The sequence below is a fragment of the Equus asinus genome, chromosome 20 (assembly GCF_041296235.1).
Source record: "Equus asinus isolate D_3611 breed Donkey chromosome 20, EquAss-T2T_v2, whole genome shotgun sequence".
In the NCBI taxonomy this organism is placed as follows: Eukaryota; Metazoa; Chordata; class Mammalia; order Perissodactyla; family Equidae; genus Equus; species Equus asinus.
In genome coordinates, this window is record NC_091809.1 from 84,551,249 (window position 1) to 84,576,445 (window position 25,197).

General features: G+C 60.0%; 1 protein-coding gene across 7 annotated transcripts; it reads right to left on the reverse strand.

The window, feature by feature from the left end:
* Positions 1 to 595: 595 nt before the first annotated feature.
* On the reverse strand, positions 596 to 19,439 carry RELT (RELT TNF receptor). 7 transcript variants are annotated; one of them, XM_070490729.1, is made up of 12 exons: positions 10,493 to 13,982; positions 9,738 to 9,843; positions 7,451 to 7,520; positions 6,311 to 6,385; positions 6,013 to 6,179; positions 5,711 to 5,790; positions 4,767 to 5,024; positions 3,353 to 3,433; positions 2,951 to 3,032; positions 2,510 to 2,767; positions 1,897 to 2,095; positions 596 to 1,750 (listed from the first exon to the last, which is right to left on the reverse strand). In XM_070490729.1, the coding sequence occupies exons 3-12, from the start codon at positions 7,493 to 7,495 to the stop codon at positions 1,703 to 1,705; spliced, it is 1,293 nt and encodes a 430-aa protein (XP_070346830.1). In that variant the 5' UTR covers positions 7,496 to 7,520; positions 9,738 to 9,843; positions 10,493 to 13,982; the 3' UTR covers positions 596 to 1,702. The 7 variants fall into 7 exon arrangements, 6 of the variants coding, with proteins under 6 accessions (XP_070346830.1, XP_044609270.1, XP_044609269.1 ...); XR_011495827.1 differs by lacking the exon at positions 9,738 to 9,843 and having other exon boundaries at positions 2,951 to 3,042; positions 13,844 to 17,230; XM_044753335.2 differs by lacking the exons at positions 9,738 to 9,843; positions 10,493 to 13,982 and adding an exon at positions 19,294 to 19,439.
* Positions 19,440 to 25,197: the final 5,758 nt, after the last annotated feature.

Consider the following 25,197-nt stretch of genomic DNA (forward strand, 5'->3'; position numbering starts at 1 on the left):
CCAGCCCCAAAATGTCTTACCTACCCCTTCCATCTTCCACTTCCTTTAGAGCTGTGCTGTCCAATACAGGAGCCACTAGCCACATGAGGCTATTGAGCCCTTGAAATATGCTAACTCATATTAAGATGTGCTGTAAGTGTAAAATGCACACCAGGCTTCATAGCAAAAAATAAATGGCTCATTCATAATTTTTACACTGATTTTATGTTGAAATGAAAATATTTTAGATATGCTGGGTTAAAATTAAGTCCACCTGTTTCTCTTTTTTAAATGTGGCTATTAGAAAATTTTAAATTACGTGGCGCAGACTCTATTTCCGTTGCACAGCACTGCCTCTAGGGGCCTCAGTGAAAACCAGATGAGGTACAGCCTCTTTCGGCCCCATTTCACTTGCTGCCCGGTGCTCACCTGCCCAAGAGCAGGTACTGCAAGGGGAGGGATGGCCCGTCCCACATATGGTGCCCGACACAGAGCTAAGACCTATTTGGCGAATGGACAGATGACCTGGGAAGAGGCACAGGGAAAAGAAGCTCCTCATGACACCACTTTCCCACCTTTTATTATTCAACAATTGGATGGGGATAGAGACGCAAGGATAGGACAACAGCAAAGTTCCAATAAATAAAATGGGGATGGCAGTGGGGCCCGTGCCTGCACCGCCCCACATAAATAACCAGGTTGCTGAGTGAGTGGAGATGGGGGCTGGGCAGTTGCCTGCACTGCCCAGGCTGGGAGACAGACACACCAACACCACAGGGACACAAAAACCACCGAGGCCAGAGGTGCCTCTCCAGCTCCATCACACATCCCTCTCCCCCAAGGCTCCTCAGATCCTGGGGGTGGCTGGGCAGGCTGGGGCTCTGTCCCACAGCCCTGCCCAGGTCAAGTCTGTTTTTTCAATTTCAATAAAAACAGCAGGGTCAGGGGCAGGCACATGCATTAAGCCACTTCTGTAGACAGAGCCGTGGATAGGCAGCCCCATAGGGGCCTTGGAGGTGGAGGCCCTAGAAGCAGCGAAAATGAGCCAGATAAAGCTACTAATGGGAGTGGTGGCAAGGAGGCAAGCCCTCCCCACACACAACCCAGCCCAGAGTCTGCAAGGGACCCAAGGAGCCCTGGCACTGAGATGTCGTTCTCTCCCCACTTCACAGAAAAATTGGGACCCAGTGATAACCAGGGACTTGCCCAGGATTAGAACCCAGGAACTCAGCCTCCCAGCCCACGGCTTTTTGTTGCCCCTTCCCTGTACAGGACCTGCTGGAAGAGGAGGGGGAGGTACATGTGCTCTAGGGCCCTGTACAGAGGCAGGCGGCCACTAATTACCAAGGCTTGGGGCCAGGCGGGCCAGGCAGGGTGCCCCTCCCCATCGCTAAGGCCTAGCCCCCTGGTGGTACAGAGGATACTATGAGCTCCTAGGATCTGGCTAGGGCATGGTACAGGGTCAGGGGCATCCTGCAGGGAAGGAACTGGGTGGCAGGGAAAGGGGACGGGCTCTCAACCTGCTCCTGCACACAGCACTCACTGGCCGGCCTGCCTCCTCACTGGGGCGGACATTCCCACCTCCAGGCCTTGGCCTTTGCTGTTTCGTCGGCTGGGCCATAGCTGCTTGATCCTAACAGGCCCAGCTGCAGCTCTACCTCCTCCAGGAAGCCTTCGGAACCTCCCAGGGCAGGGCTGCAGTGTCCTCAGATGAGACAGCCCCTCAGATGACCAGGTTGCTCTCACTTAGCCGGACCACATAGCGGTTCTCCTGGGGGACAGGGGTGAGGGGTTGGAGCTGAGTCGGGGCTTCTGGGCTCCAAGAAAGTGGCCCAGGGACCCCGAACCTCTACCTCTGCCCCATACAGTGAGGGTTGGCCCAGGTACGAACAGACACCTTCCCCTTCTGGGCCTCACCTCAGCCTTGTTCTCTGCTGGGGGCTTCAGCCACTTAGTATGGCTTCCACCACTTCCCAGCAATGCTCGCTGCTCAGTGGGGAGGCCAGGCTGCGGGGAGTTGGGGAGATCACCCCCTGATGGCCCAGCCTCCGTGATGGTCTTCACCTCAGAGGCTGCTGAACTTGTCCGCTGCTCAGGAATTCGGGCCACGCGGAACCTGGGAGAAGAGGTGGTGCAATCAATCCCCCATTAGAGGGGGAACCCCAGGAGTAGAGAAGACAGCACCTGCCAGGATCACTCAGCAAGTTCATGGATCAGAGCCTGAGCCCTTCCCACGCCCTCCCACCCACAGATGAGCCCCCAACACCCCTCAATCCTAGGTTGCAAGTGGACAGGCCTTTGGCCTGAGGGGCCCCAGGTGTGATGGGGGCCAGGACCCTGCCCGGGGGGCCCAGGCTTAAGTGCAACACAGCATAGCTGGGAAGACCTGACTTCTCCCTGGCCACTCCCACAGAGGCTGGAAAGGGTGGGGGTCATCACTGAACAGGGTGTTCAGGGCTCACCCGAGGGCCTTGCCTTCCCCTGGCTGTCCTGTCTCTCCCTGACCCTGCTGTGTCTCTGCCCACCTCACCTGCCCACAGACAAGATGGTGATCTCGCCCTGGCGTCCTGCCTTGGCCCCAGCCTTGGGGGTCCTGGCTGGGTTGGGCAGGAGTTTGGGAGTGGGAGTGGTGGCAGCTGCGGCCTCAGGGGACAGGAGCACCTCAGGCCACTTCTTCTGGCTACAACGGGAGCAGCAGGGGCCAGAGATTGAGGCCAGGCCCTGCACGGTGTGGAGGTGGTGGCGATGCGGGCAGATGTGCGGCATGTTGGGGCGGCCCGGTGGCAGCCTGCAAAGGGGACAGGTGGGAGTGGTCACTAGGGCAGGCCAGGCCCAGGGCCAAGAGACCCCAGGAGGTAGTGAAGGGGAATCCGGGTGATGGGAGAGGAAACATACCCAAGTGGTGAGTCCCACTGGGAGGCAAGCTGATTACCCGTGGTTTAGGGCCCTCCTTGTCCACCTGCCCACTCACCTGGGCACAGGCCTGTGGCTGGTCTGCACCAGCTGTTTGTTGTGATACTCCTTCAGGAGCTCCTCCAGGGCCGCCGCGTTCTCTGTGGGCAGCTGTAGTCAGAACCCGGCCCTGGGCCGTGAGGGGCACCGCCCCGACACCCCGCCCAGCACAAATCCCCCTACCTACCCACCATCCCCTCCCCAGCCTGGCCATGTGCCTTTTCCTCCACCCCTCATCAGGCAAGAACAGGGGGAAAGGGCAGCAGCAGCAGCCACACTGGTCAGAGAGGGCCAGGCTGGCCAGCAGTGTCCCAGCAGGAGGGGCAGAGCAGGGCGGGACTCTGACCCCTGCAGCTGCCTCACAGGTTCTGGGAGATCCTCCTCTCCTGGGAACAGGGATGGGGTCAGACCTTCCCCTCACCTTTTTTTTCTGTGATCAGGCGCACCAGGACCCCGATGGTGTCCTCATTAGCGTCCTCAGCCCGGTAGGCAGGGTTGATCCCTGGCGAAGAGAAAAGGACCATGATCCTGGGAAAGTGGGGGAGCTACACTCTTGAGCTACCCCAGGATATGGCGGCAGAGGGTGCCTCAGGCTTTCCTAAGAGTTGGGCTACAAGCCTCAGTGTTTATGCACCTGCGACACTCCAGGCCTCAGCTCTGATTCTGAGAAGCCCAGTGTCACCCTCACTACTCAGTGTCACTGCTCCCTCAGGAAACCAACAACCCCAGGTCCTAGCAGTTTCAGGGCCACCTGAACTCCAGTCCCTGCAGAGTGAATGTGTGGGATGGGGGTCAGCCTCTTCTGGGGCCTGCCCCCTCCACTCCTCAGCCTCAGGGATCCATGGGCTGCCTCTGCCCAGAACCCCCAACAACTCCAGCAAATTCTGCCATTCCAGGCTTGTCACCTCCCTGCACAACGCCCTGTCTATGTAACTAACTGAGGGCCCTTGGTCAGCTTAGGGCCCAGACCTGAAGGGCTCGAGAATGGGCCGTGTGATGATCAGTGCTGGGCCGGCAGCAAACAGCTCCTAGGACTTGTGCCCAGGCAGCAGCCAGCAGGTAAAGGAAGTCCTAGGCTAAGAAGACAAGTGTGACCTGAGGTGAAATGGCCTAAGCTGCCACTTTCCTGCCTGCCCAAAGCTGTCCCCTTCCTGCCCGTCCAGACTGCAGTGTCAGGAGTTGGGAAGGGCTCTGGCCAGCCCCAGGCAGCTGGGACGCTGGCAAGGGAGGCGCCATTTCCATCTTGACTTGGCCACAGGCTCTGTGAGCAGTGTGTGAGCATGTGGGGCGCCTGCCCTCCTGGCCTTAGGGGCACAGTGTGAGGGGGAGAAGAAAGGGGCTCAGGGCCCTAGGGTAGGGGTGGGAGGAACCTGTCTCTCCCTCTGGTTCCAGGACTCGTAACTCAAACCACAGCCTGGAGCCGAAACCTGAGCCTCTTGTGGTGCCTGCCCAGAACAGCTGCCCTGCCAGCCCTTCAGGCCAGAGGTCAGAGGTCACCTTGAGTACTGAAAAGGCAGTCCAACCCTTGAACCACACACCAAGCTTAGCCCCTGAGGGGTCTGAACTGTGGGTGGGAATCCTGCTGAAGCCACTTGACCCCTGCTCTGCCCCCGTCGCCACCTTGGGCCACCTCTCCCTTCCTTCCACTTTGTCAGTCTGCAGTGTCTCCTCTGCAGCCCACGTGTAGCACCTCCAGGAAGACCTCCTGATTAGTCCTCTGCAGGCCTTTCCCTGTCAGACCCTTCAGGCCAAGTTGGTTCCTCAGGCAGCCCCCAGGCTGAGCTGGGCTGGGCAGCCCGTGCCTTCTGGCCTCCCCACCCAGACCCAGGCCTCACCGCTGCCTCCACCTCCAGAGCCAGGCCCGACCTCCTTGTGGGCTGTGCAGTGGTAGCCCTTCCGCTTGAGCAGGTTACACACCAGGATGCCCAGCAGCCCCATGAGGCAGAAGACAGGTACGATGGCAATAACCGCGTACTGGGCAGCCGTCTCCTCAGGGCTGCCTGCGCGTGTGCTGTTGTCTGGCTGCCGCCTCTCCCCAGTGCCGCCAGCCCCTGCTGCCATCTCCACGCCACGTCGGGCCCGCTGCCTCCACTCTGAGCACCATGGAGGATGGAAGCATGGAGGAAAGACAGAGGCAGAAAGACCCAGGGCCCGAGTCAGGGCGGGGGTGTGTGTGTGTGTGTAGGGGGTACTGACATGGCCAGAGCTGCCCACTCCCCACCATGTTGGGGAAGCAAAAGCCAGCCCCTCCTCCTGTGTGGCCATCTGGTCAGTCAGCCTGAGCAAGACATCCTCAGATCTCGGTCCTCAGACCTCAGGACTCTCAGCCCTTGTCCGCCCCGCCTGCTGGGTCAGAGGGGACACTGGGTCCTGCCTCCCCAGGACCTGGTCCCGGGGGTAGTTGCCTCAGAAGGTGACTGACTCTACAGGTGAGAGGAGCGTGTGTGTGAATGTGCGAGCGTGTGCTCACACTCATCTGATGGGTCTCTTAGAGGGGGTGAGGACAGGAGACTGGTCAGGATGTGAGGCTCCCAGGCCCCCAGCTGTGGCTGCCACTGCTGGATGGTCTCTGCCACTCAGAAGTGAGATGGGCAGACACAGCCAGAGGAGCAACTGACCACATCCTGCTGGACACACTCTGGCTGCATGCCCCCGCCCCGGGCTGAGGGAATGAGGACCCCACTCTCCTGGATGGACACTGCAGGGGCCCCTGGGCTCAAGCTTGCCAGAGCCCCTCCCACACACCCCCCAACTAGTCCTAGCCCCATCTGCCACTCACCATGACAGCTGTGAGTACCCAGGGGTGTCCAAGAGCACGGCTGACAGGGAACGCCGGGCGCCTCTGAGGGGGCGAACCACCTACAGGGAGGGAAGACGTCATGAGGCCCCAAAACTATCCTTAAGGGAGGCTGGACTCCTTCCTACCGGGCACCCTCACTGGTCCTGACCCATTCCACTTCGCAGATGGGAAGACTGAGGCCCATCTCAGGGGTCATCTGAGGGGTGGGTGAGGCTTGGACCCCAGGATCCAAAGTCCTGGTCACCCTGCCATGAGCCCCCATGCCCCACCCCGTGGCTCACCCAGGCTGGCAGTCTCCACATAGTGTGTCTCGAGTCGCCGTGCCTGCCTGGGCCTCTAGCCTCCCTCGAGGGCTGCAGTGGGAGTGGGGCTGGCATGGGCTAGAGCCCCACGAGGCTGAGAAGGTGCCCAGGGGACAGGACCTGCATAGTGTGCCCTGCTCCAGGTCCTGTGGGAGGGAAGGGGTGAGAACAAAGCCAGCAGCCAGGCCTGAGGCCCCTGGGAAGCCAGGCCTGGGGACTCCACCCCGGACCCTCAACAGTCTTCCCAGGGCAGGGCAGACGGGCAAGCCAAGCTCACCAGGTTGGGCTCCTCCCCGGGTGGGCACTGCCAAGGGGTCACTGATGTTGGAGTGGCCAGAGGCCAGGGCAGCAGCTGAAAGAACAGCAGGCAGGACACACTGAGAGAGCAGAAAGCACTGGACGTGGCATCTTTGAGGCCATCTATCCACCACCAACTTTGTGATGCCCCATGGGCGGGGACTGCTGACTGCACAGAGCCACCCCCAGGCTTCAGGGAGACTCTCTAAGCTCTATCCCTCATGCTGCAAGGAGAACCTGCCTGTCCCAGACCTGCTGCACCACCACTGCCTAGGTAGGGAGAGACCACATCTACTTCTAGAAAATGCTGGAAAGCCCCAGACAGGCCAGATCAGGATCTCAAGCCCTTAGGTCTCTGAGTCACACCCCTTCTAGCTAACCAGGATGGTGAGGAGGAAATGCTTCCGAATTCCTCTCTCAAGTTCCGCCCCCCTTCCTGCTGCCTTGGCCCCCACCACAGCTGGGCATGCCAGTAACCAGCCTCGGTTCATCATCCCTGGGGCCACGTCTGCAGCTGGTGCTTCCTATTCTGGGCCCTCAGCTGAGTCTCTGGGACCACATCCTCCTCCGTGACCCCCCCATGACACAAGGCCAGCCTCCTCACACCCCTCACACTCACACAGGGCATGACACATCCCAAGGGAAGCATCTTCTCAATTCATGTCCCACAGCCTGTTCCACCGGGAGCTCCCTCTGCTTCCCATTCCAGGTACAGTTGCCTGCCCATAATCTCTCCTGCTGTGGGGAGACCCCTCCGCCCACACCCTGGTCCTCTGATTTGGCTCCATCTTGGGGATAGCAGGCAGAGTAGAGCCAGCTGCCCTGGAGGGCAGACGAAATGTCACACAGGAGGCTAGGGACCTCTTTAGGCCCTGGACCTGGCTCCCAGCACCTGCCAAGGGCTGAGAGGCCTCCCGCACCAGGAGAGGCAGAGGCCAGGAGGTGCTTCCTGGGGTCAGACGGCCTGGGTTCTTCAAAGGAAGAGCTAAGTGACCAACCCCAGCACCCTGTCCTGGCCTGGAGTTCCTGAGCAACATCTGCACTCCACCCCTCAAGGGCTGGGGTGCAGGGCTCAGGACTTGGCTCTTCTGGCTTCCCCACCATCCCATCCCCAACTCACCACCAGGAGGCAGGACAGCGGCCAGTGCAGCGGGCTCAGCTTCATCCTCAGGCCCCGGGGGGTCCCCAGCCTGGGGCAGATGGAGGGCAGGCTCAGTGGGTAGCGGGAACAGGCAGGCACTGCTGCCCGCCCAGCACTGCTTCCAGGACAGGACGGGACAGGGAATTCACAGGTGTTGCTGGACAGAGTGTGGGGTGGCCTGGCCTACCCTCACTGTCCCCACCCCAACAGCCTGCAAGGGGGTGTCCTGTCTGGTTCCAGCCTTCCAGGGCAGCACAAGCTGGATTGGGGCAGAGGGCCCTGCCAGGCTTGGGGGCCTTCCTGGAGGACAAAAGGCTTCCTTTTCCTTCCAGAAACAGCAAAGTGCCCTGGGGCGTGGGCAGGGGAGGCTGGGAGGCAGAAAATCCCAAGCTGCAGCCCTGGGGGTGGGGCAGTGAGAGGGCTGGCAGTCTCCCCACACCCGGCCTCACCAGCTCTCAGGCTCTGGCCACTCAGAACTCCCTGCAGGCCCAGGAGCATGCCGGGCCTCTGCTTCTCTGCCTTCACTCTTGCTATGTCTGCTCCAAGGAAGGCCCTTTCCCTTACCCTTCAAAGTCCAACACAAAAGCCTCTCTTTCTGGAATCTTCTCTAGACTTCCCTTCCTCCAAAGCTGAGTCTGGCCCCGAAAGCTCCTGCGTGTCTCCCCACCCCCACCTCATGACAGTCCTGGTCCTCCCACGTGTCCCCCCGCCCCCACCCCATGACAGTCCTGGTCCTCCCATGTGTCCCACTGTCCATGCTGGGCCAACTTCTCCACAGAGGGCTGGCATGTTGCTGACTGCATCTCTCGGGCCATGAGCAGACCCGGGGCCAAGGGGTGGGGGGAGTCGTGGCAGCCAGCACTCAGCCTTCCATCCTCTTTCGGGCACCTACTGTGTGCTGGGCACTGCCCTCAGCACAGGAAATAGTATGAACAAGACACACACTGTCCCTGTCCTTGGGGAGCTCACACCCTAGGGGAGACCAATGGCCAACAGATGAACAGTGAGTGTCCCCCCACAGACAGTGGGAAGTGCCAAGAATCAAAAGAAGGCAGGGTGAGAGCAGAGAGTGATGGGCACTGGCCCGAGGCTGAGCCCCAGGCTCAAAGTGGGGCCTCCTCTGGAGAAAAGTCTCCAGCCAGTAGACAAGGTTGGAACAGCAGGAGGGATTTGAATCAGACAACAAAAGGGACTGAGGCCAACCGAGGGAGTTCGATGCGTGCTTCCAGGAGGCCCAGCTTCAGGCTCCCGAGGGTGAGGGAAGCCATGTTTGTCGGGCCTCAGCCACAGACTCCTGAGGGGTGGCCTCAGAGAGCCAAGCCATGGCCCAGGGCCCCAGCAGGTTGAGGGGACCCTGCCTGGAGCCCCGAGTTGTCTGATGCCAAGCCTGGGAGGAGAAGCGCTGCCCCAGAAACCCCAGGTCACACGAGAGCCCCTCAGCCTACAGGTGGCCCAGACTTCCCACCTGGAAAAGAAGCCCGAGGAAACCGATCCGCCCGCACTAGGCGGCCTGGCCTGGCACAGACCTTGGCGGGCCAGGGGTTTGAATTACACCACAGGGGAGGGGAGGGGCAGTGGTCACACCATCCTCGGGACTCTCCAGGTCATTGGCAGCAGCTCTTGGCCCAAGGCCAGCTCAGGGGAAAACCTGGGACAGGAGAAGTTCGGGCCACAGAGTAGAGTGAAGGTCACACCCTGGCCGTCAGCACCCAACAGATGGCATCCTCTGATCCACACCCCCACCTGTCCCTCTTCTAACTTGGTCATAAGTCTTCTTTTCTCATTCCTGTCCCAAAGTGTCCCTTCCCCCTGCCCAGGCCCAGCTCCCACTCAAGTCCACCTCCCCATGCTCCCTCCCCTGTTCTTCACAGGATCTCACCCCTAGACTTGACCATGAGCCCCAAGGCCTCAGGCTGGCCCCGCAGCCCTGCCCAGTCCCCAGACGCAGCACCCCTCCATGTCCCTGGGGTGGGCCCAGAGGGCTGGGGCGGGGCTAACTACAGCCACAGAGGGGATGGGCCGAGTCCCACCCTGGCCCTGCCCAGCACCTGCTGGGTGACCTGAGCCCACAGGGAGGGGCTGTGCAGATGCTCACCTCCAGACAGACGTGAGCTGTGATCTCAAGACTTCCAGGGAGAAAATGGGGGTCCAAAGGCCCGACCTGAAGCCAATGAGGGCCCACTCAGGCCCATTCACAGACACTGCCGCCAAGCGCCCTGACGCCTTCTAATTATGTGCCTTCTAATTACCCCAAACCGGCACTTACCCCAGTCTGGCCGCCCGAGTCTCTGCTTACAGCTGCTTCCCCAGGCCCGACTGAGCCCCCGACAGACCTGCCCGGTCAGGCAGCCAATGGCCAGCCGCCCAGAACCCTGCACACACACGTGGACAGAACTGCTGCTGTGAACCCCCGCCCCTAAACCCCCTTCCCCACCAGGCCTCCAGCATCTAAGCCCTGAGCCCCAGAACCCTGATGGAAAAGCAAGCTCAGCTCGAAGCCCCTTGGCTGGCTGGGGATCTGTGAAGGCCCCATCCCTACCCCTCTGCCTTGTCCTGAAGGCCGGGCAGTCAGTGACCTTCCAAAGCCCAGAACCTCCCGGAGGGCTTCCTGGAGGAGGGAGGGCTGTCAAAGATGGGCAGACTAAGGCCTGGAGGAGAGTAGCATCCTCAGCCCACAGCCAGGAGCCTCCTCTCCCACCCCGGTGCTCCTGGCAGAGGAGAACCACCCCACAGGGCCCAGGCAGAGAAGGAAGTTAGCTTAGAGGCCACTCCTTCCCGAAGTCTCCCAGCCTGGGGCCAGGCCCCATTGACACCACTCCCTGTGGGCCCTGAGCCCCTGCTTCACCTGGCCGGGTCTCAGTTACCTCACCTGCAAGATGGGGATGTTTCCCTCCCAAGGCAAGGTTGTTGGGAGGTTTAAATGAGGCAACGAGCCAAAAGCAGGTCGTGGGACTTCTTCCCCATCACCCCTTCTTTCCCTCCGCCCCCCGCGCCCAGCTTTATAATTAAGTGTTTGCTTACTTGTGTACTCGTTGCCCCCCAACCAGACAGCAGCGAAGGCAGGGATGTCTGTCTCATTCACCACAAACCCGCCCCCGCCAGTGTCTGGAACAGGAGGCTCATGGCGGGATGGGGGAGCGGGGGGAGGCTTCCTTACAGCCCACTCCCACCCTCCAAAAAATGCCCAAACAATCAGAACAGAAATTCCCTGGAAGAAAGCCAACTAGCAAAGCCATGACCAGGGCCCCAAGCTGGAGGCAGCGGAGCCCTGGGGAGGTGCAGCCCTAGAGGCCTCAGACAAAGAGGAAGCTGTGGCCCGGGCTCAGCAGCTTCCCCTTTCCCAGAACTGAAGCTCGGCGGGGTCACCCGGGCCCAGCCTGGGCCCTCCCCTCCCCGCACTCACTCTCCAGCCTCACTCTGGCCTGTGTGGTGGCCACTGAAGCTCCATTGAATCCCAAAGGTCTCGCAGAGCCCCATGCCTATCCCCCGCCCCCTGGCCTCCAGTTCAGCTCCACCTGCAGCCCAGGTGTCTTGACGCCGAGATCTGGCCCCTGCCACCCCCAACTCCAGCCACTCTGAGCTTCTTCTGATCCCCTACACTTGCCTCTCTCATCCGTGCACTGGTACCTGCTGCTCCTTTGCCCAGAAACCCCTGCCATCACCTGCCAACACCTCCTCTTCCTTCAGAGCTCAGATCAAAGTCATTGCCTCCTGGAAGCCCCTAACCACCACCTCCCCTTCTGCATTAATGGCACGTGACCATCCTGTTTACCCAGCCCCTTCCCCACGTGCTGCCTCTGGATGTGGGTAGGTATGTGCTGAACGGTGCGGAGGAGGGCAGGGATCAAAAAAGGCACTCTCAGGAGAGGGTCCAGCTTTTGCCAAGGTTGAGAGGGCCTGACAGCAGGCTGATGGTTAAGGAGCCTGGGGGGGGGGGGGGGGGTGTTAGGCAGGGGATTCGCCCTGGGCTTCCTGGGGAGAACCAGCCTGCTCTGCTCTTCACCGGCTCTGTGGCTGTGGACCCCCCTACACAGGGGGCTGTTGTGAGAGTAAGAGGAGGGAATACACGTTAAATACTCAGCACAGGGCCTGGCACAGAATAAGCCCTCAGTTAAGTATTCACTGTGCCTCAGTTTCCGCATGTGTAAACTGTGGAGGGGGATGACACACTTGAAAGGCAGGTGTGAGGTAAAATACGATTCTCTTTTGTTTATTTACAATGTCTGGCACAGAGCCTGGTACCCAGGAGGTGCCCGATTGGCCACGGTAAGAATCTGGGAGGCGGGAGCGTGCAGGAAGGGAGAGGGGTCTGGGAAGGTTGGTGGACAAAGGCCAGGTCACGCCAAGCCTCGACTGCCAGCTGAGAAGCTGGCACTGCCCCCAGGGCCTGCAGGAGCCCTGAAGGGTTAGCAGGGGAGGGAGAGGATGGAACAATTTGTGTCTCAGAGGGCTCGCCAGGCTGCCGGCCAGGTGAGGTGGGACTGGGACAGAGGTGGGAGGCAGGTACTTCTGTCTCCCCAGCCAGAGGCTCTAGGGCCTGTGGACCTCTCTGCAGCCTCCAGAGGCTGGGTTGCCTGGAAACACAGCTGGACACAGGCCTCCCTCGGCGGTGGCCGCACCCGAGACAGGAAGACAAAGGCCACCAGTCAATAGAGAAATCCAGGTTAGTGAGGAACCCAGCGGTTCCCTGGCAACTGGGGCTGAAGTAGGGCAGTGCCCACAGTGGGCGGCAGGGAGGGCAGCCAGGCACTGCCTCCCTTCCCTCCTCTGCCCTCCTTCCCTTGGGCCAGGCCCTCCGCCTGGGTTGCCTCCACTCCTCACAGGAGAGGTGAGTATCTGTTTCACACCCGGGTAAACTGAGGCCACAGGGGTCACACAGCCAGTAAGTGGTGAAGCAGGGATGAAGCCCAGATCTGTCTGACTCTGCTTCCCATCTCACTTCTGGGCCCGCCTACCCTGGAGCCCAGCCCGAGGCCTGGCATAGAGCAGATGTTCTCCCAGCGTTTGCCAACCTAATGGCAGAGGCTGGGCAGCGAGCGGCACACAGTACATGGTTCAGCCAAGGGGCTATCACACAGCACATGCCCTAGTCTGTGCCAGCTCTGGCGGGAAAAGGCACTGGGACCTGCGAGAAGCAGAAGCCTGGGGAAGGCTGGGAATTCCCAGGGGAAGAAGAGGAGATCCCAGGGTGGAGCCCAGCTCTCTAGGGCTGCTGACTGGGGGCCCAGAGATATGCAGAGGCTGCCTCAGGGCCACTCGGAGAGAAGGGCGCCCCCATTCCCACCCCCACCCCAGCCTTGGGCAGCCACGGTCTCCCAGGTCACAAGCCTGGGGTGAGGACTCCACACGTGCAGACCCCTAATCCTACATGGTAGCCCACCAGGCAGCGGCTGCTCCCTGGCCCATCCCCAGGGGCCGGGCACAGTTCTGCCCCTCAGACCTCCTGCTGCCACAGGGCCTGGGCTTCAGAGGTTCAGGGGGTGAGGTGGGCAGGTGGGGCTGAGGGGGCTAATTGGCCCTTGAGGCTAAGAAAAGGGCTGAGGTGGCCAGACGAGGCCCACCCGACTCCTCGCCGTCTGGGTGTGGTACAATCCCTGCCTCTTCCCTGGGCTGAGTCTGGGGCTGCGGAGGGGGTGCCCAAACCAGACAGTCGTCTCTGGGGCAGAGCTGGGGCTCCCCAACACCCCCTCACTAACCATTTACTGCGTGCCTCACTCCCTCCACTGGCCTCAAAGACAGGCCTCCAGGCATCACGGATGAGGAAGCTGAGGCACAAAGAGGCTAAGTAGTACCCTGTAACAACGTGGTCTCAAAGGAGACAAGGTTTGCCCTGCCGGAGTAGGGGCAGCAGCCCCTGCCCTCACCACCACAAACCTGGCACCCCCACTGCTCCTGCATGCTCTGCTCAGCCCAGCACCCAACCGCTGGGCACCACGGGCTTCCTGCAGGGAGGCTGGAGGACACCCACTGCACACCCCGCTCATGCTACTGCTGCCTCCTCCTCCAAGAAGCCACCTATGCCTCGCGCCCGGGCTGCTCTCTGGTCCCCATCACTAATGTGCCAGGGCGGCCCAGAGTCTGCTCAGCACAGGCCCTGCCCCATCACCCCGACGTGGCCGACTTGAGCGAAGCTTTGAGAGAGAATGAGAGGAGATCACAGCCCCAGCCTGCTCCGTTCTCCAACTCCTACAGAATTGGGGTGCTGGGGAAAGAGACCTCCATTCCCCAAAAATCTCAGCTCAGGCCCTAACCAACAGAGCTTGAGGACTGGGGTCAGCAAGAGGCGGGAGGCTGGGCTCCGGAGTAGTCACGGCGAGGTTTGAGCTCTGGCTCACCACTTAGTGGTTCTGTGACCGTGGGCAAGTTACTCACCCTTCCTGAGCTTCAGGGTCCTCCTCTGAAAACGGGGGTTCTGGCCCCTGCCTCTGGGGATGTGAAGGGGAGAAGCGGAGCCACTGTAAGTGGTGCTGGGGGGTCCTCTCCTGAGTACAGTTCCCACCACGGCCCACAAGGCCCAGAGGAGGAGCCCTCAGATCGAGCAGCATCCAGCCAAGGTCGCCTAGTGGTTCAGTGCTTTGGGGAACCCAATGTCGGTCCCAGCAGCACGGGCGGAGGAGCCTTGGCCTCTCGGGGAGGACTCTGGGTGCCCATTTCCCAGCCCCTTAGAGGCCGGTGTCCACCTACTCCCACAACAGCTGAAGCCACAGTCAGGAACACAGAGGGCTGCTGAGCAGTCAGGACCCAGCCCCATGTCCCTGGGCCTCTTTCCTCCTCCATAATTGGGGTAATTGTGCCTGTTCAGCTGACCTCCTGGTGAGGCTGGAGGATCCAGGGTTCGTAGGCGAACAGTGGCTCTTCTTACAATCAGGCCACAGCCCGGGCGCTGCCTCCTGCAGGAAGCCTTCCCAGTCTCCCTGTCAGGTTGGACCCTCCCCTCTCCGGGCCCCTTCAGCCATCACTGTTTGTGGTCTCCCTCGAGGGAAGGAGGGAGGCAGGCGGTGGCATGCAGGAGGCTGGGCACACAGCAGGGCCAGACACTGTGGACGGCCAGGCCCCTCCCTGTGCTGACTGCCCCTTCTCATGGTGAGGGTGAGCAGGTCCAAGCTTAGGGCCTCCTCCTCTCTCCACACACACACTCAGACACTCCCTTTAGTTGGCTGCAGAGGCCCCTCCATCCCTCTCTGTCTGTGCCAAACAGCCAGGGCACACACTCACAGCCACATGGGCTGTTTATTTATAGAGCTCTCATCTTTCCCAGGGTGGCCCAGGAAAGAGCTCTGGCCTTCCAGACTGACAGACCTGGGTTAGGACCCCAGTGACACTAGAGTCTTGAAAGTCCCTTCCCCTCTCTAGGACCTCTTTTCCCTCCCTATACCTGGAGGGGACTGCAGACCCTGTGGGCATGAGGCTGAAGATGTAAGAGCCTTGGGTCCTAATCCCAGGGCTGGGCACACAGTAGGGACACAGCAGTGGTTCCCTCCTGTCTTCCCTGCCACCCCGGCCCCAGTTAGGCCCAGGCACCCAGGGGCTCAGCACAGAGTGGGCACTAAGCTTTGCCAGAGACCACATCCCAGCCTCTAATCCTGAGTGGGAGCAGGGCCGGAGTGGCCCTGCCGGCTGCTCTCAGGCAAAACCCCTCCCGCTCTGGCCTACCTGGCAGACCGGGTGGCCTCGTAATGGAGGGAGTCTGGCCTTGCCCAGCCAGGCAAGGCACTGAACAGCCCCACCGGCACTTCCTTCTCCCCCTGCAGGTAGCCAGCCTGGTCTGTCCTTGGCAACTGATGCCAGAATTGTCAGATGACCCTTGCCTCTACCTGGAGACAGGGTTGGGGGCTGGGAGAGAGCTTGAGTGCCAGAAGGTGGCTGTGTGACTCAAACTAGGATGCGTCCCCTCTGCTCTCTGAGTCTTGGCTCCCCATTGAGCAGCTCGGGAAGGAAGGGGATTCCCTGTCAGTGCGGCTGAGAGGAGACCTGAGCCCAGGGACTAGCACATGGCAGAGCCTCAGCGCTTTCTTCTGCGGGCCCAGAAGGAGGGCCTTGCCTGAGGAGGGCCCAGGGCAGCACCAAACTCACCCCTCCCCACGGGGTGGCCTTGAGTCTTCACCCCCAACCCCCAGCACACATTCAGGAGCATCAGAGACCCTGAGTGCAAACCTCCCTATGCATCCCAGCACACAGTAGGCCCTCAGCCTACAGTGGCTGCCCTTCCTCAGGAAGAGGGCTGGCCAGCACAGATATGGCAGTGGGAGGGGGCAGGCTGCCGGCCAGGCCAGCCCCACCCAGCTGGGCATGCAGGGCCCATGGGTGCCCCATATCTGCGCCTGTTCCCAGAGGTGAGGGGGGACACCCAGCAGGTGGACCACAACAATGAAGAGGGACTCACATTGGGCTGGGGAGGGATTCCTGGGAGAGGGGTGACTGGAGCTGTATCCTGAATGGCCAGGAAGGTTCTAGAAAGAGGGGACAGCAAAAGCAAAGGCCAAGTAGAACCAGGCATCTGGGAGCGAGAGGTGAGGATGAAGATGTAAAGCTCATAAGGGCCTCAATGCTAGGATGAGGAGTTTGGACTATTCACTGTAGGCAAAAAGTTACCTTAGAGAGGTCACTCTGGCAGAGTGTGAAGAAACTGCAAACGGAGGCAGAGAGGCCAGTACAGGAGTCTGGGCAAGGACAGCAAGGCCAGTGCCAGAACAAAAGAGGCAGCCCTAATTTTGTGAAGGTGTGTCTCGGGCCTGCTTCCAGTCCTGGGCCACGTCCAGTCCTCTGGGGAACGTGTGGCAGGACAGAAGTGCCAGCCTGTCTGGAGGCTGAGAGCCAGAATATCAGAGTTCTGGGGGCCTCGGGTAAGTCCCTGCACTTCTCAGAACCTCAGTCTCTCCTTCTGTAAAATGGGCTGACCGTATGAGCAGGGGCCGGTGCTAACTGCCCCTCAAAGTCTCCCCTCCCTGGCCAGACACAGGCACCTCCCTCCAGCAACTATCACACAGGTCACATGTGGAACCCAGCCTGGCCCCACTGTGATCCCTGCCATCCCAGGAGGCCTACATTACCAGAAAGGTTTGGCTTGGGCAGAGCACAGGGTGGGGCTGGGGGGTCCTCCACTGGGGCTGGGACCAGAAAAGGAGGGTAACCCTTCCCTTCTCCCCCCACTCCCAGGCCTAAGCTATTTCCACCTCTTTGTTGGGGATGGAAATAACTCAGGCTCAGCCCCAGGAGACCAAGACAGCTATTCTGACCAGCCCCAAAGAGCATCGCTCCAGTCATTCCAGAGAGGACCGAGGGATACCCCAGTCCCTAGCTCCAGCTCTCGGCCAAACAGCAGCAGTGCTCAGAGCTAGCAGGAGCCTCTGGGAAGAATGGGGAGACTGAGGTCCCTGAGAGGAGGGGGCATAGGCTCAAGGTCTCTCGCAGCCTGCTCCCCACCACAGCACATGGCAGGATTTGGGAAATTGCCCCTAGAGCAACTCCAAAGAGGGGGCACAGGGCCCCTCAGCTATGGTGAAGGTCAACTGGGACTCTCAGTTATTCTCGTCACCCTTGGAGCCTGGGCTGTGCTGCAGACTCCAGACACTCTTCAGAGCTATGTGGACGCTCCCACGGCCAGCTACAGGCTCTACAAGGCAGGAGATAGGCCTTTCTGGTGACCTCTGGCTAGGGGTGAGAAGTGAGGGGAGGGAGGACAAGGAGGTGAAACAGGAAGACCATGTCACCCACCTGCCCCCAATGTTTCAGACGTGTGCAAACACACACCACACTCAGAACTCACAATGGCACGCTGGCCAGACCATGCCTGCCAGCCCGGGTTTGAGAGACGCAAGCTCAGAGAAGCCTCAAGCAGACATTGGGAAGGTGGGTGGCCCTCTCCGTCTCACAGCTTCAGGGGCAGAAGACCTGAATGCCAGTCCTGGCACCGTCCTGACTCTTTGTGACCTTGAGCAAGTCACTCTGCTTCTCTGAGCCTCCGTTTCCTTCTGAAAAACAGTCACCACATCTCAACCACTGTGAGGAGTCAACAAGAGCACTCCATAAAGTGTTCAGCACAGTGCCTGGCACTGTCCCCCGACCCTCGCCCGCACTAGAAAGCAGTCAACATTTTCAGAGGATGACAGCAGAGGACAGAACTTCCAGATCCTTCAGCAGGTGCCCCTGCACCCCTCCTGGGCTAGGGAGCCTGATTTCCATTCCACCCTGCATGAATCCCACAGACCCTCCTGTGGGCGTGGGAGCCTCAAGGGGGTCTAGCCCAGAGGTGAAGGGGCCCTGCTCCAGCTCTCCAGCAGCAAGAACTCTGCCTCCCAGATGAAAGCCCGCTCATGGGGAACAGGTCCATGCCCCCTCTCCCTATGCAGGGAACTAAAGAAAGGAGACCTGGGCCAGAGAAGTCAGTGTCTATGGATCAGAATTTTGGGCTTGGTGCAAGGAGCTGTGCTTCCAACGCTGTCACCAGCACCGGGTGCAGCCCCTGGGCCACTGTGTCCCCAGCAGACAGTCTGCCTGCATCCCCCACTGCAGTCTTTCTGCCCGAAGGGAGGGAGGGGAGAACAGAAGCCGTTGACCCAAAAACAATAGAGGATCCCAAAGTGATGATTCACAGTCCGGTTCACAGCCCAACACCTCAGTGTGCAGATGGGGAGACTGAGGCCCAGTGGGGGCAGGTCTGAGAGCAAGATGGTGCCTGGGCCCAGTGAGAATACAGGTTACCAGGGGGCAGAGATGTGCCAGGTATCTGGGACCTCAGAGAGAGAGAGAGTGTGTGTGTGTGTTTTTGGAAGGTGGAGCCTGAGGCTACCTCAGGGCCCCTCAGCTGCTGCCAGAGGTGTCACCCTACCTATCAGATGCCACCCAGCCTTGGCCCCCATGTCCCTCTGCTAGGGCAAGTCACTCAAGGTCCACCCCCTCACTAAACTGAGCTCCTAAGTGGGGCCTTCTTGGGGACAGTCTTGGAGGGACCCCTATCCCCTGGCCCTCTCCTTCCCTGCCCCGCACCTTATCTGCTGGCAGGTGTTTGAGGTTCCCCCTCCTTCCATCTCTCACTCATTGCCTTGAGGAGCAGACACACAAACACACACACACGCACGCACGCACGCACACACGGTACTTGACCCCACACACACACGATGGCCCCAGTGATTCAGGGGCTGGTTTTCACAGAGGAACTTGGGGTTCCTCTCCCGTTTCACACTCACATTAACGAGTGGCCCTGGCCCTGCTCTGGTCACACACAGTGACCCCAGTGACCCGGGGCCTCTTACAGCGGGCTGGGGTCACCGCAACCCGCAGTGACCCGGGGTCTCTCTCTCACACACAATCACACGCACACACTCTGCCTGTCACAGACACACAGAGCCCGTCTGTGTCTCCCGCTCGGCCCGGCGTCACCGCCCAGTGTCCCGGCCCCACGTTCGCCCGGGCTGGGCCGCCTCACGCGCCGTGTCACCCACAGTCACGGGCTGTCACCGTTCAGGACCCCCCCGCCCCGGCCGGTCCCGCAGCCCGTCATGGTCTCGGTCCAAGTTTCCCGGGCCGGAGGCGTCTCCTGGGCCCGCCGCTGCTTCCCCACCGCTCGCGGCCCGGCCTGGAGTCGCGGCCCGAGGACGCGCGGGGCCGGGGCAGGGGGCTCCGGGACGGGCGGGGCCGCGGCGCGGACGGCGCCGGACAGGACGCGGGCGCGGGGGGGCGCGGGGCCGGGGCTGCGGCATCCGCCGCGCAGGCCGACTTCCTCAAAGACGCGGGGAGGCAGGGGGCGCCACTCGGGGCCCCATCCCTCCGGGCCTGGCCGCGAGCAGCGGATCCCGGCCTGGGGCTCGGCGCGCCCTCCTTACCTGGCCGCCCCGCGGCAGGTCCAGCAGCCCAGCTCCGGAACGACGCGGCGCCCGAGCCCGACCCGGCGAGCGCACCGGCGGCCGCGCAGGCTGCGCGCCTTTTGAATGAATCGCCGGCCGGGCCACGAAGGCGCGCAGCCCCGCCCCCGCGCGTCACGGCCGCCGGCCCCGCCCCCAACGTCAGTGTCGGAGCTCGACCCCCCCTCCCCCACCCGTGAGGCCGCCGAGGGGCTCGCGCTCTCCCGCCGGGCAGCGCTGCTCTGTGTCGCCATCTCTCGAGCCCCCCGGGAACTGCAGGGGGCTGCGCTGGGCACCGCGGCCGAGCCTGGGAGGCCTCTTCTTGAATCAGCCCCTTCCGCGCTCCAAACCAAGAAAGGAGGGGTTGCGCGATGCAAGATAGACTGGAGACTTGGATGCCACTCCGGGTCCTGTCACCGTTGCCACTGAGAATGGGGCCACCGCTGCCCCTGCCTGGGTCTCGTTTTCCTCCTGGAAATTGGCAGCCAGGGAAGCAGCTCACTTTACCTCGTCGATGAGGCCCTGGCCTGCCCCCAGAAACCCCCACCTGGTTGGTGAGAAAAGGCCCGATGGAAGTGAATCTACAAAGGATGCCCACTTGGTGGGCTCCTGCACATTCCTCAGGTCCCAGCCCAAATCTTCCTCCAGGAGGCCTTTCCTGTCTCCACTCCCTACCCCACCCCTCTCTGCCTGGATGGTTCGTCCCTCCTTCCAGCAGGACAGGTGACACACTGCTCTCCCTTCTCTACCACCAGCTTTCCTACCCTGCCAGTTCCCAATGCCGCCCATCAGGGTGCCCAGCAGGGCAGTGACTAGGGACTCTGGGACACTATTCACATTGTATTCCCAGCTCTGTGAATCGTGCCCCCTACAGTTGTGCGGTATGGTGGGCCAAACTGGAGACAGCAGCCCAGCAGCCTGAATTTCCCACTCAGTACCATTCAGCGGACCCCAGGTGGCCCTCCCAGGACAGCAAGGCTGGAAGATGCAGACAGAAGGGAGGGCCTCGTGCTGGGAGAGAGGCCTGGCTGCCGTCAGGATAATCACAGCCCATGACAGAGGTGGAGGAAGGTAAATAAGTCTGTTGAGGATAGATTGTGGAGGGGGAGTAGAGAATTCTAAACAAACTGAGTCATAGAATCTGAGCCGAGGGGTGAGGGGGCGGGGAAGGTCAGTTCCCCAGGGTCCAAGAGATTCCAGGAGGAGAACTGGACACCTGCAGAGGGAGGGGGCCGGGGAAGAGTTTCCATTTCTCTGGGCCATGCCCAGGTTGTGAGGGAAGGGCAGAAAGGACTTAAGGTCACTGGTGTCGGGATCCTAGCCCCAGTCCCCTTGTACATCAGTGAAGACCTCCAGGCTAGGGCAGGCGTGATCCCAGGGTCATGACAAATAAAAATGGCAAGTAATAGGATATATTGGAGTATATGAGGAAGCCATTTTGTGTAAACCTAATTCAGCCTGACCTTGTCTTTCCAAAAGGGCCTGACCGAGGCCAGTGAGCACACATTGTATATCTGCTTTAGAGATTCCCTATGGCAAGATCAAAGGCCCTTGAGATAAAGGTGCAACTTCCCTCTCCCTCCCAACGTTGGCATTCCCTTAAGGATTGAGCATCTTTCCTTAGGCTAGAAACTGATTGCTGCGCTCACCTGTGACCACCCAGCTCAAGACAATAGACTTGCCTCCTGCTGCTCCCTCCGAGAGAGCAGACCCACCACCTGCTCTGTACATCAAGCGCTGTGCCGATAAGGCAATCTTGTGACTATTGTGGGAGGGACATTTCAATCATATGTGAAACGTCCTGTTTGGGGGTATATAACCACTCTGTGCACCCCACTTCTTTGGTGCCCTTTCTTCCTTCGGGAAGAAAGGCCCTGGGCCATGGTCCTCAGATTTCAGCTCAGAATAAACTCACCCAAATTTTCATTTATAGATTGGTTATGGATTATTTTCGTCGGCAGTCACATATCCCACATCCGAGCCCACAGAGGGTGCCAAGAGAGGATCCATGCTGGGGACCTGGTGAGGGGGCCAGAGCAGCCCAGGATGCCCTCTATTCCTGCAACTATTTTCTTTGTATGAGGACCTTCTATACCTCACTTCCAAGTTCAGGAGTTCGAATAGTGGCATTTCACATGCCACTCAAGAGACTAAATGGGGATCTGCTTTTTGGTCAAGGAGCACCCACTATTAATCAGACATCCTACAGAGGGTTCAGGCCTATTTCTACTACTAGCTCTCTGTGAGGCTTTGGTTAAATCCCTCCCTCGACTCAGTTTCCCCATCTGATAATTCGGCTGCCACACTTGTTGCCTGAAGGTCATTCTCATTCTCTGTGGGAAGTGATCTGCCTGACCTGGCCGCGTGGTCAGGGTGGGCAGCAGCCACCTGAACAAGGAGAAAAGGTCAGGGATGGAGGGGCTGAGGCCGTCCCTCCTGTGGTTCTGGGGGCTCTAGGTGGCAACTCTGGGCCCTCACGCTGCAGCTCCACAGAGTCAGGTCTCCTGGAGCCACAGTCTGCCCACATCCCACCCCCACCCCCTCAGGTTAAGAGGGAACCTAATTATTACTTACTGCTGGCTCTGACTCCCGAACCACAGTGAGCTGCAGGTGGGACTCTGCCCAAGAGTCTGGGAGCATCTAGCTGCTACAGTGAGGAGACAGGGAAGGAGGTGTAGAGGCCACAGGAGAGATTTAGGTTGGCTTTTTATGGGGCTTGGAGAACCACAGGCTGAAGGACAAAGGACTCTCAGAATCTCAGGTTTTTAAAACTCCTGGCATCTCAGATGGACCCACAGAATCTTAGCATTACGTCTGAGCTCAGGGACCTCAGAGACCATCTGGTTGAACCTCTCATAGTGCAGACAGTGAAATGAGCCCAGAGAAGACCTGCACCTCATGCTAGCTGGCACAGCACAAGGCCCCAGTAAGCTGGGATGAGCTATGATGGTGATCCAGAGGCAGAGGCAGGGGCTCCATGTTCCACTGAGGCCCTGCCTGGGGTGGGGATGCTGCACCACGGGATCAGAGGCAGGGCTTCTGGTGGTTTGCAGGGAATCTGAGCACAGGTCAGTCTCTGGGGTTGTGGACCAGAAGTGGTGGCGCCCTCTGCTGGCTGCACTTGAATTGCAACATGGAAGTCTAAAGCGGGAGGTATGTCCAGGGCTCAAACACCAACGCTCTGTGCTTTGCCAACCCCCAGCTGGCCAAGTTCTACCCCTCAGAAGGTAGGCTGCCCTCCTGTGTTTGTGCCTTAGCTCCAGGGGGAGGGTGGGCTTGATCTAAGGAGTAACTGGAATGAAGAGTCCAGGGTGGGGTTCAGCCTGGGTGGGATGGAGCAGGAACTGAGCTGGGACTGACTGGGCTTGAAGGCTAGGTTCAGTCCACATTTAGGTCCGGACCCTGGCCTGAGTCTGGAATCCCACTGGGGTTGGGCTTTGGTGTCACACAGATGGGGGTCAACTCCCAGTGCTGCCATTGCCGGGCTGTGTAGCCTTAAGCAAATGACTTTACCTCTCTGAATAAAAGCTCACCCATGCAGGGTATTGTGAGAATCTGCTGAGACCCCATGTGGGGAGCACCAGCTCCTCTAGGCCACTGGGCTTGGGAACCCCCTTCTATTCCCTCCCTTCCCCCACCTTCAGTGTTTGCCCCGTGTCCTCCCCACAGCTGGCAAGGGCTCTGCCCTTGCTTGTCCCCAGAGCCTGTTCGCGGTCCCCCTCCCCAGTTCAGCCCCGCAGTCTACCCCTGACCTGGCTGGGGATGCCCATTCACTTGCCTTTGCCAGGCAGGGCTCTTCATGGGCCATAATGGGCCCAAAATAGCACTTCCCCTTGCCATTTCCTGCAACCTGGCCTGTGGCTTAAGGACAGAAGAGACACTTGGTGTTTGGCAGGCATGCGGAAGCTGTGAAGGGCTCTCGGAGGTCACCTATGTCTAGAGAGGGCAAACACTTGCCTAGGGTCTCACAGTGAGGGAGGTCAGGGCTGAGGCTTGAGTTTAGACCCCTGGGTCCCCCATCCCCTCCCAAGGTGCTGCCCAGGTCTAAGCCAAGGCCTTAGCCCTACTTGCTGCTCCCTTGGCCAAGCCCTCTGGCCATACAGACAAGTGCTGACTCCAATTCCAGGTGTGTGACAGGGTCCCTGGAGATCAGCTAATCGAGCTCTGTGCTTTCTGGGTTCTAAGGCTATTCTCTGAATTTTCTGACCACAGGAAACCTTCCCACCTGGGCTCTCCTCTATACTCACTCCTGGCCTCAATGCTGCCTTGCTGTCTGACCTTAGGTAAGTCCCTGTCCCTCCCTGTGCTTCATCTTCCCCATGAGGTAGATGCCTAGCCAAACCCTGCTCTCTGTCCCTAGCCCAAGGGACCACCTGGAGAATCCTTCTGGAGAAGAGATGGCTTTTGGCCCTGACTCTCTCCCATCCTCTGAGGTCAGGACACTCTGCCCAGGCCTGGTCTGAGGAACACGAGCCAGATACGTCATGAGTGACTGATGTGGCTCTGGCTGCTCAGGCTCTGTCTCCTGTCCTCCAGCCACCCCATGTGGCTGCCCTTCCTCCCCTCCATGAGGCAGAGACCTGAGCAGACAGATCGCATGTGAATTCAGGCTCTACAGCTTAGGAGGCAGGTGACCTTGAGGAAGGCATTTCACCTCTCTGAACCTCGGTTTCCTCATCTGAAAAAGAGGATAACGATGGTACCAACCTCCCAGGACTATTGTGAGGATTAAACGAGATGATCCATGCAGCACACCCTCAGTAAACGGGAGCTGGGCTTATTGTTCTCTGACATTCAAGACCCGGAGGTGGATCCCAACTGAATTCTCCAGAATTAAATCAACAAAAGTTTACTGAGCGCCCAGTGTGTGTCAGGCACTGCAGGCAGCCTGGGGACGGAGCAAAGAACAAAAGTCCCCCTCATGGAGCTCACATTCCGGCTTCGCTGCCTTCTCTTCTTTCCCCTCTGCTCCAGCTGGGCCTATACCATGGCCCCTCGCTCCAGGCTCCCCCACCCCTCCTGCTTTGGCTCAAGCTGTTTCCTCTTCATGCCAAACCCCAGCCCCACTTCCTCCCACCCCAGTGGCCATGGCCATACCCTTTAAAGAGTGCTTCTCCCCCTCAGCTGGCAAAACTAAGTCCTGGTGTCGGGAGCCCGGGTGGTGATTAGCCTTGGAGGGTAGACCGGGAGGGGGCTTATGGGGACCTGCTTTTGGGGTGATGAAATGTTGTTTCTTGATCTGGATGTGTTCACTTTATGAAAATTCATCGGGCTGCACACTAATGACTGGTGTACTTTTCTGTACAAACGTTGCACGTCAATAAAAAGTTTTCTAAAAAAATACCGACACCTGGGCCCCCCTCTCAGAATTCTGATTGAATTGGCCTGGCATGTGGCCTGGGCTCCTCAGGGCATTCGAATGTGCAGCCGAGGTTGAGGACCACTGCTTTAGAGGAGCCGATCCTTCCAGGAGTCTCCCCTGGGCCTGGGGCCTGACAACCATTCATCCCAGGACCTCCCCACCCACAGCTGACTGGCTCAGGGCTGCGCACCTGTCCACGGCAGCCATGCCTCGGGACGAGGCCCCCGAGGTCACAGTGGGCGGGACCAGGCCCATTCCTACTGAAGCACTTGAGCTGGGAAGACGCTGAGGACCCGCCGTGGGTATATGGTGCTGAAACTACAGTCTGTCCAGGGCCCCGAGACAAAGCGGGCAGAGGCCTTGAGGCAGCAGGAGGTGTGAAGCAGTTAGAACAGCAGCTGTCTGGCGGGGAGGGATGAACCAGGGACTCAAAGTAGAGAGGCCAGGGGTCCTGAGACGGAGCTCCAAGATCTGGGCCTGTGTGCTGACAGCTACTTACTGCCAGTTCACGTCTCCACTAATGA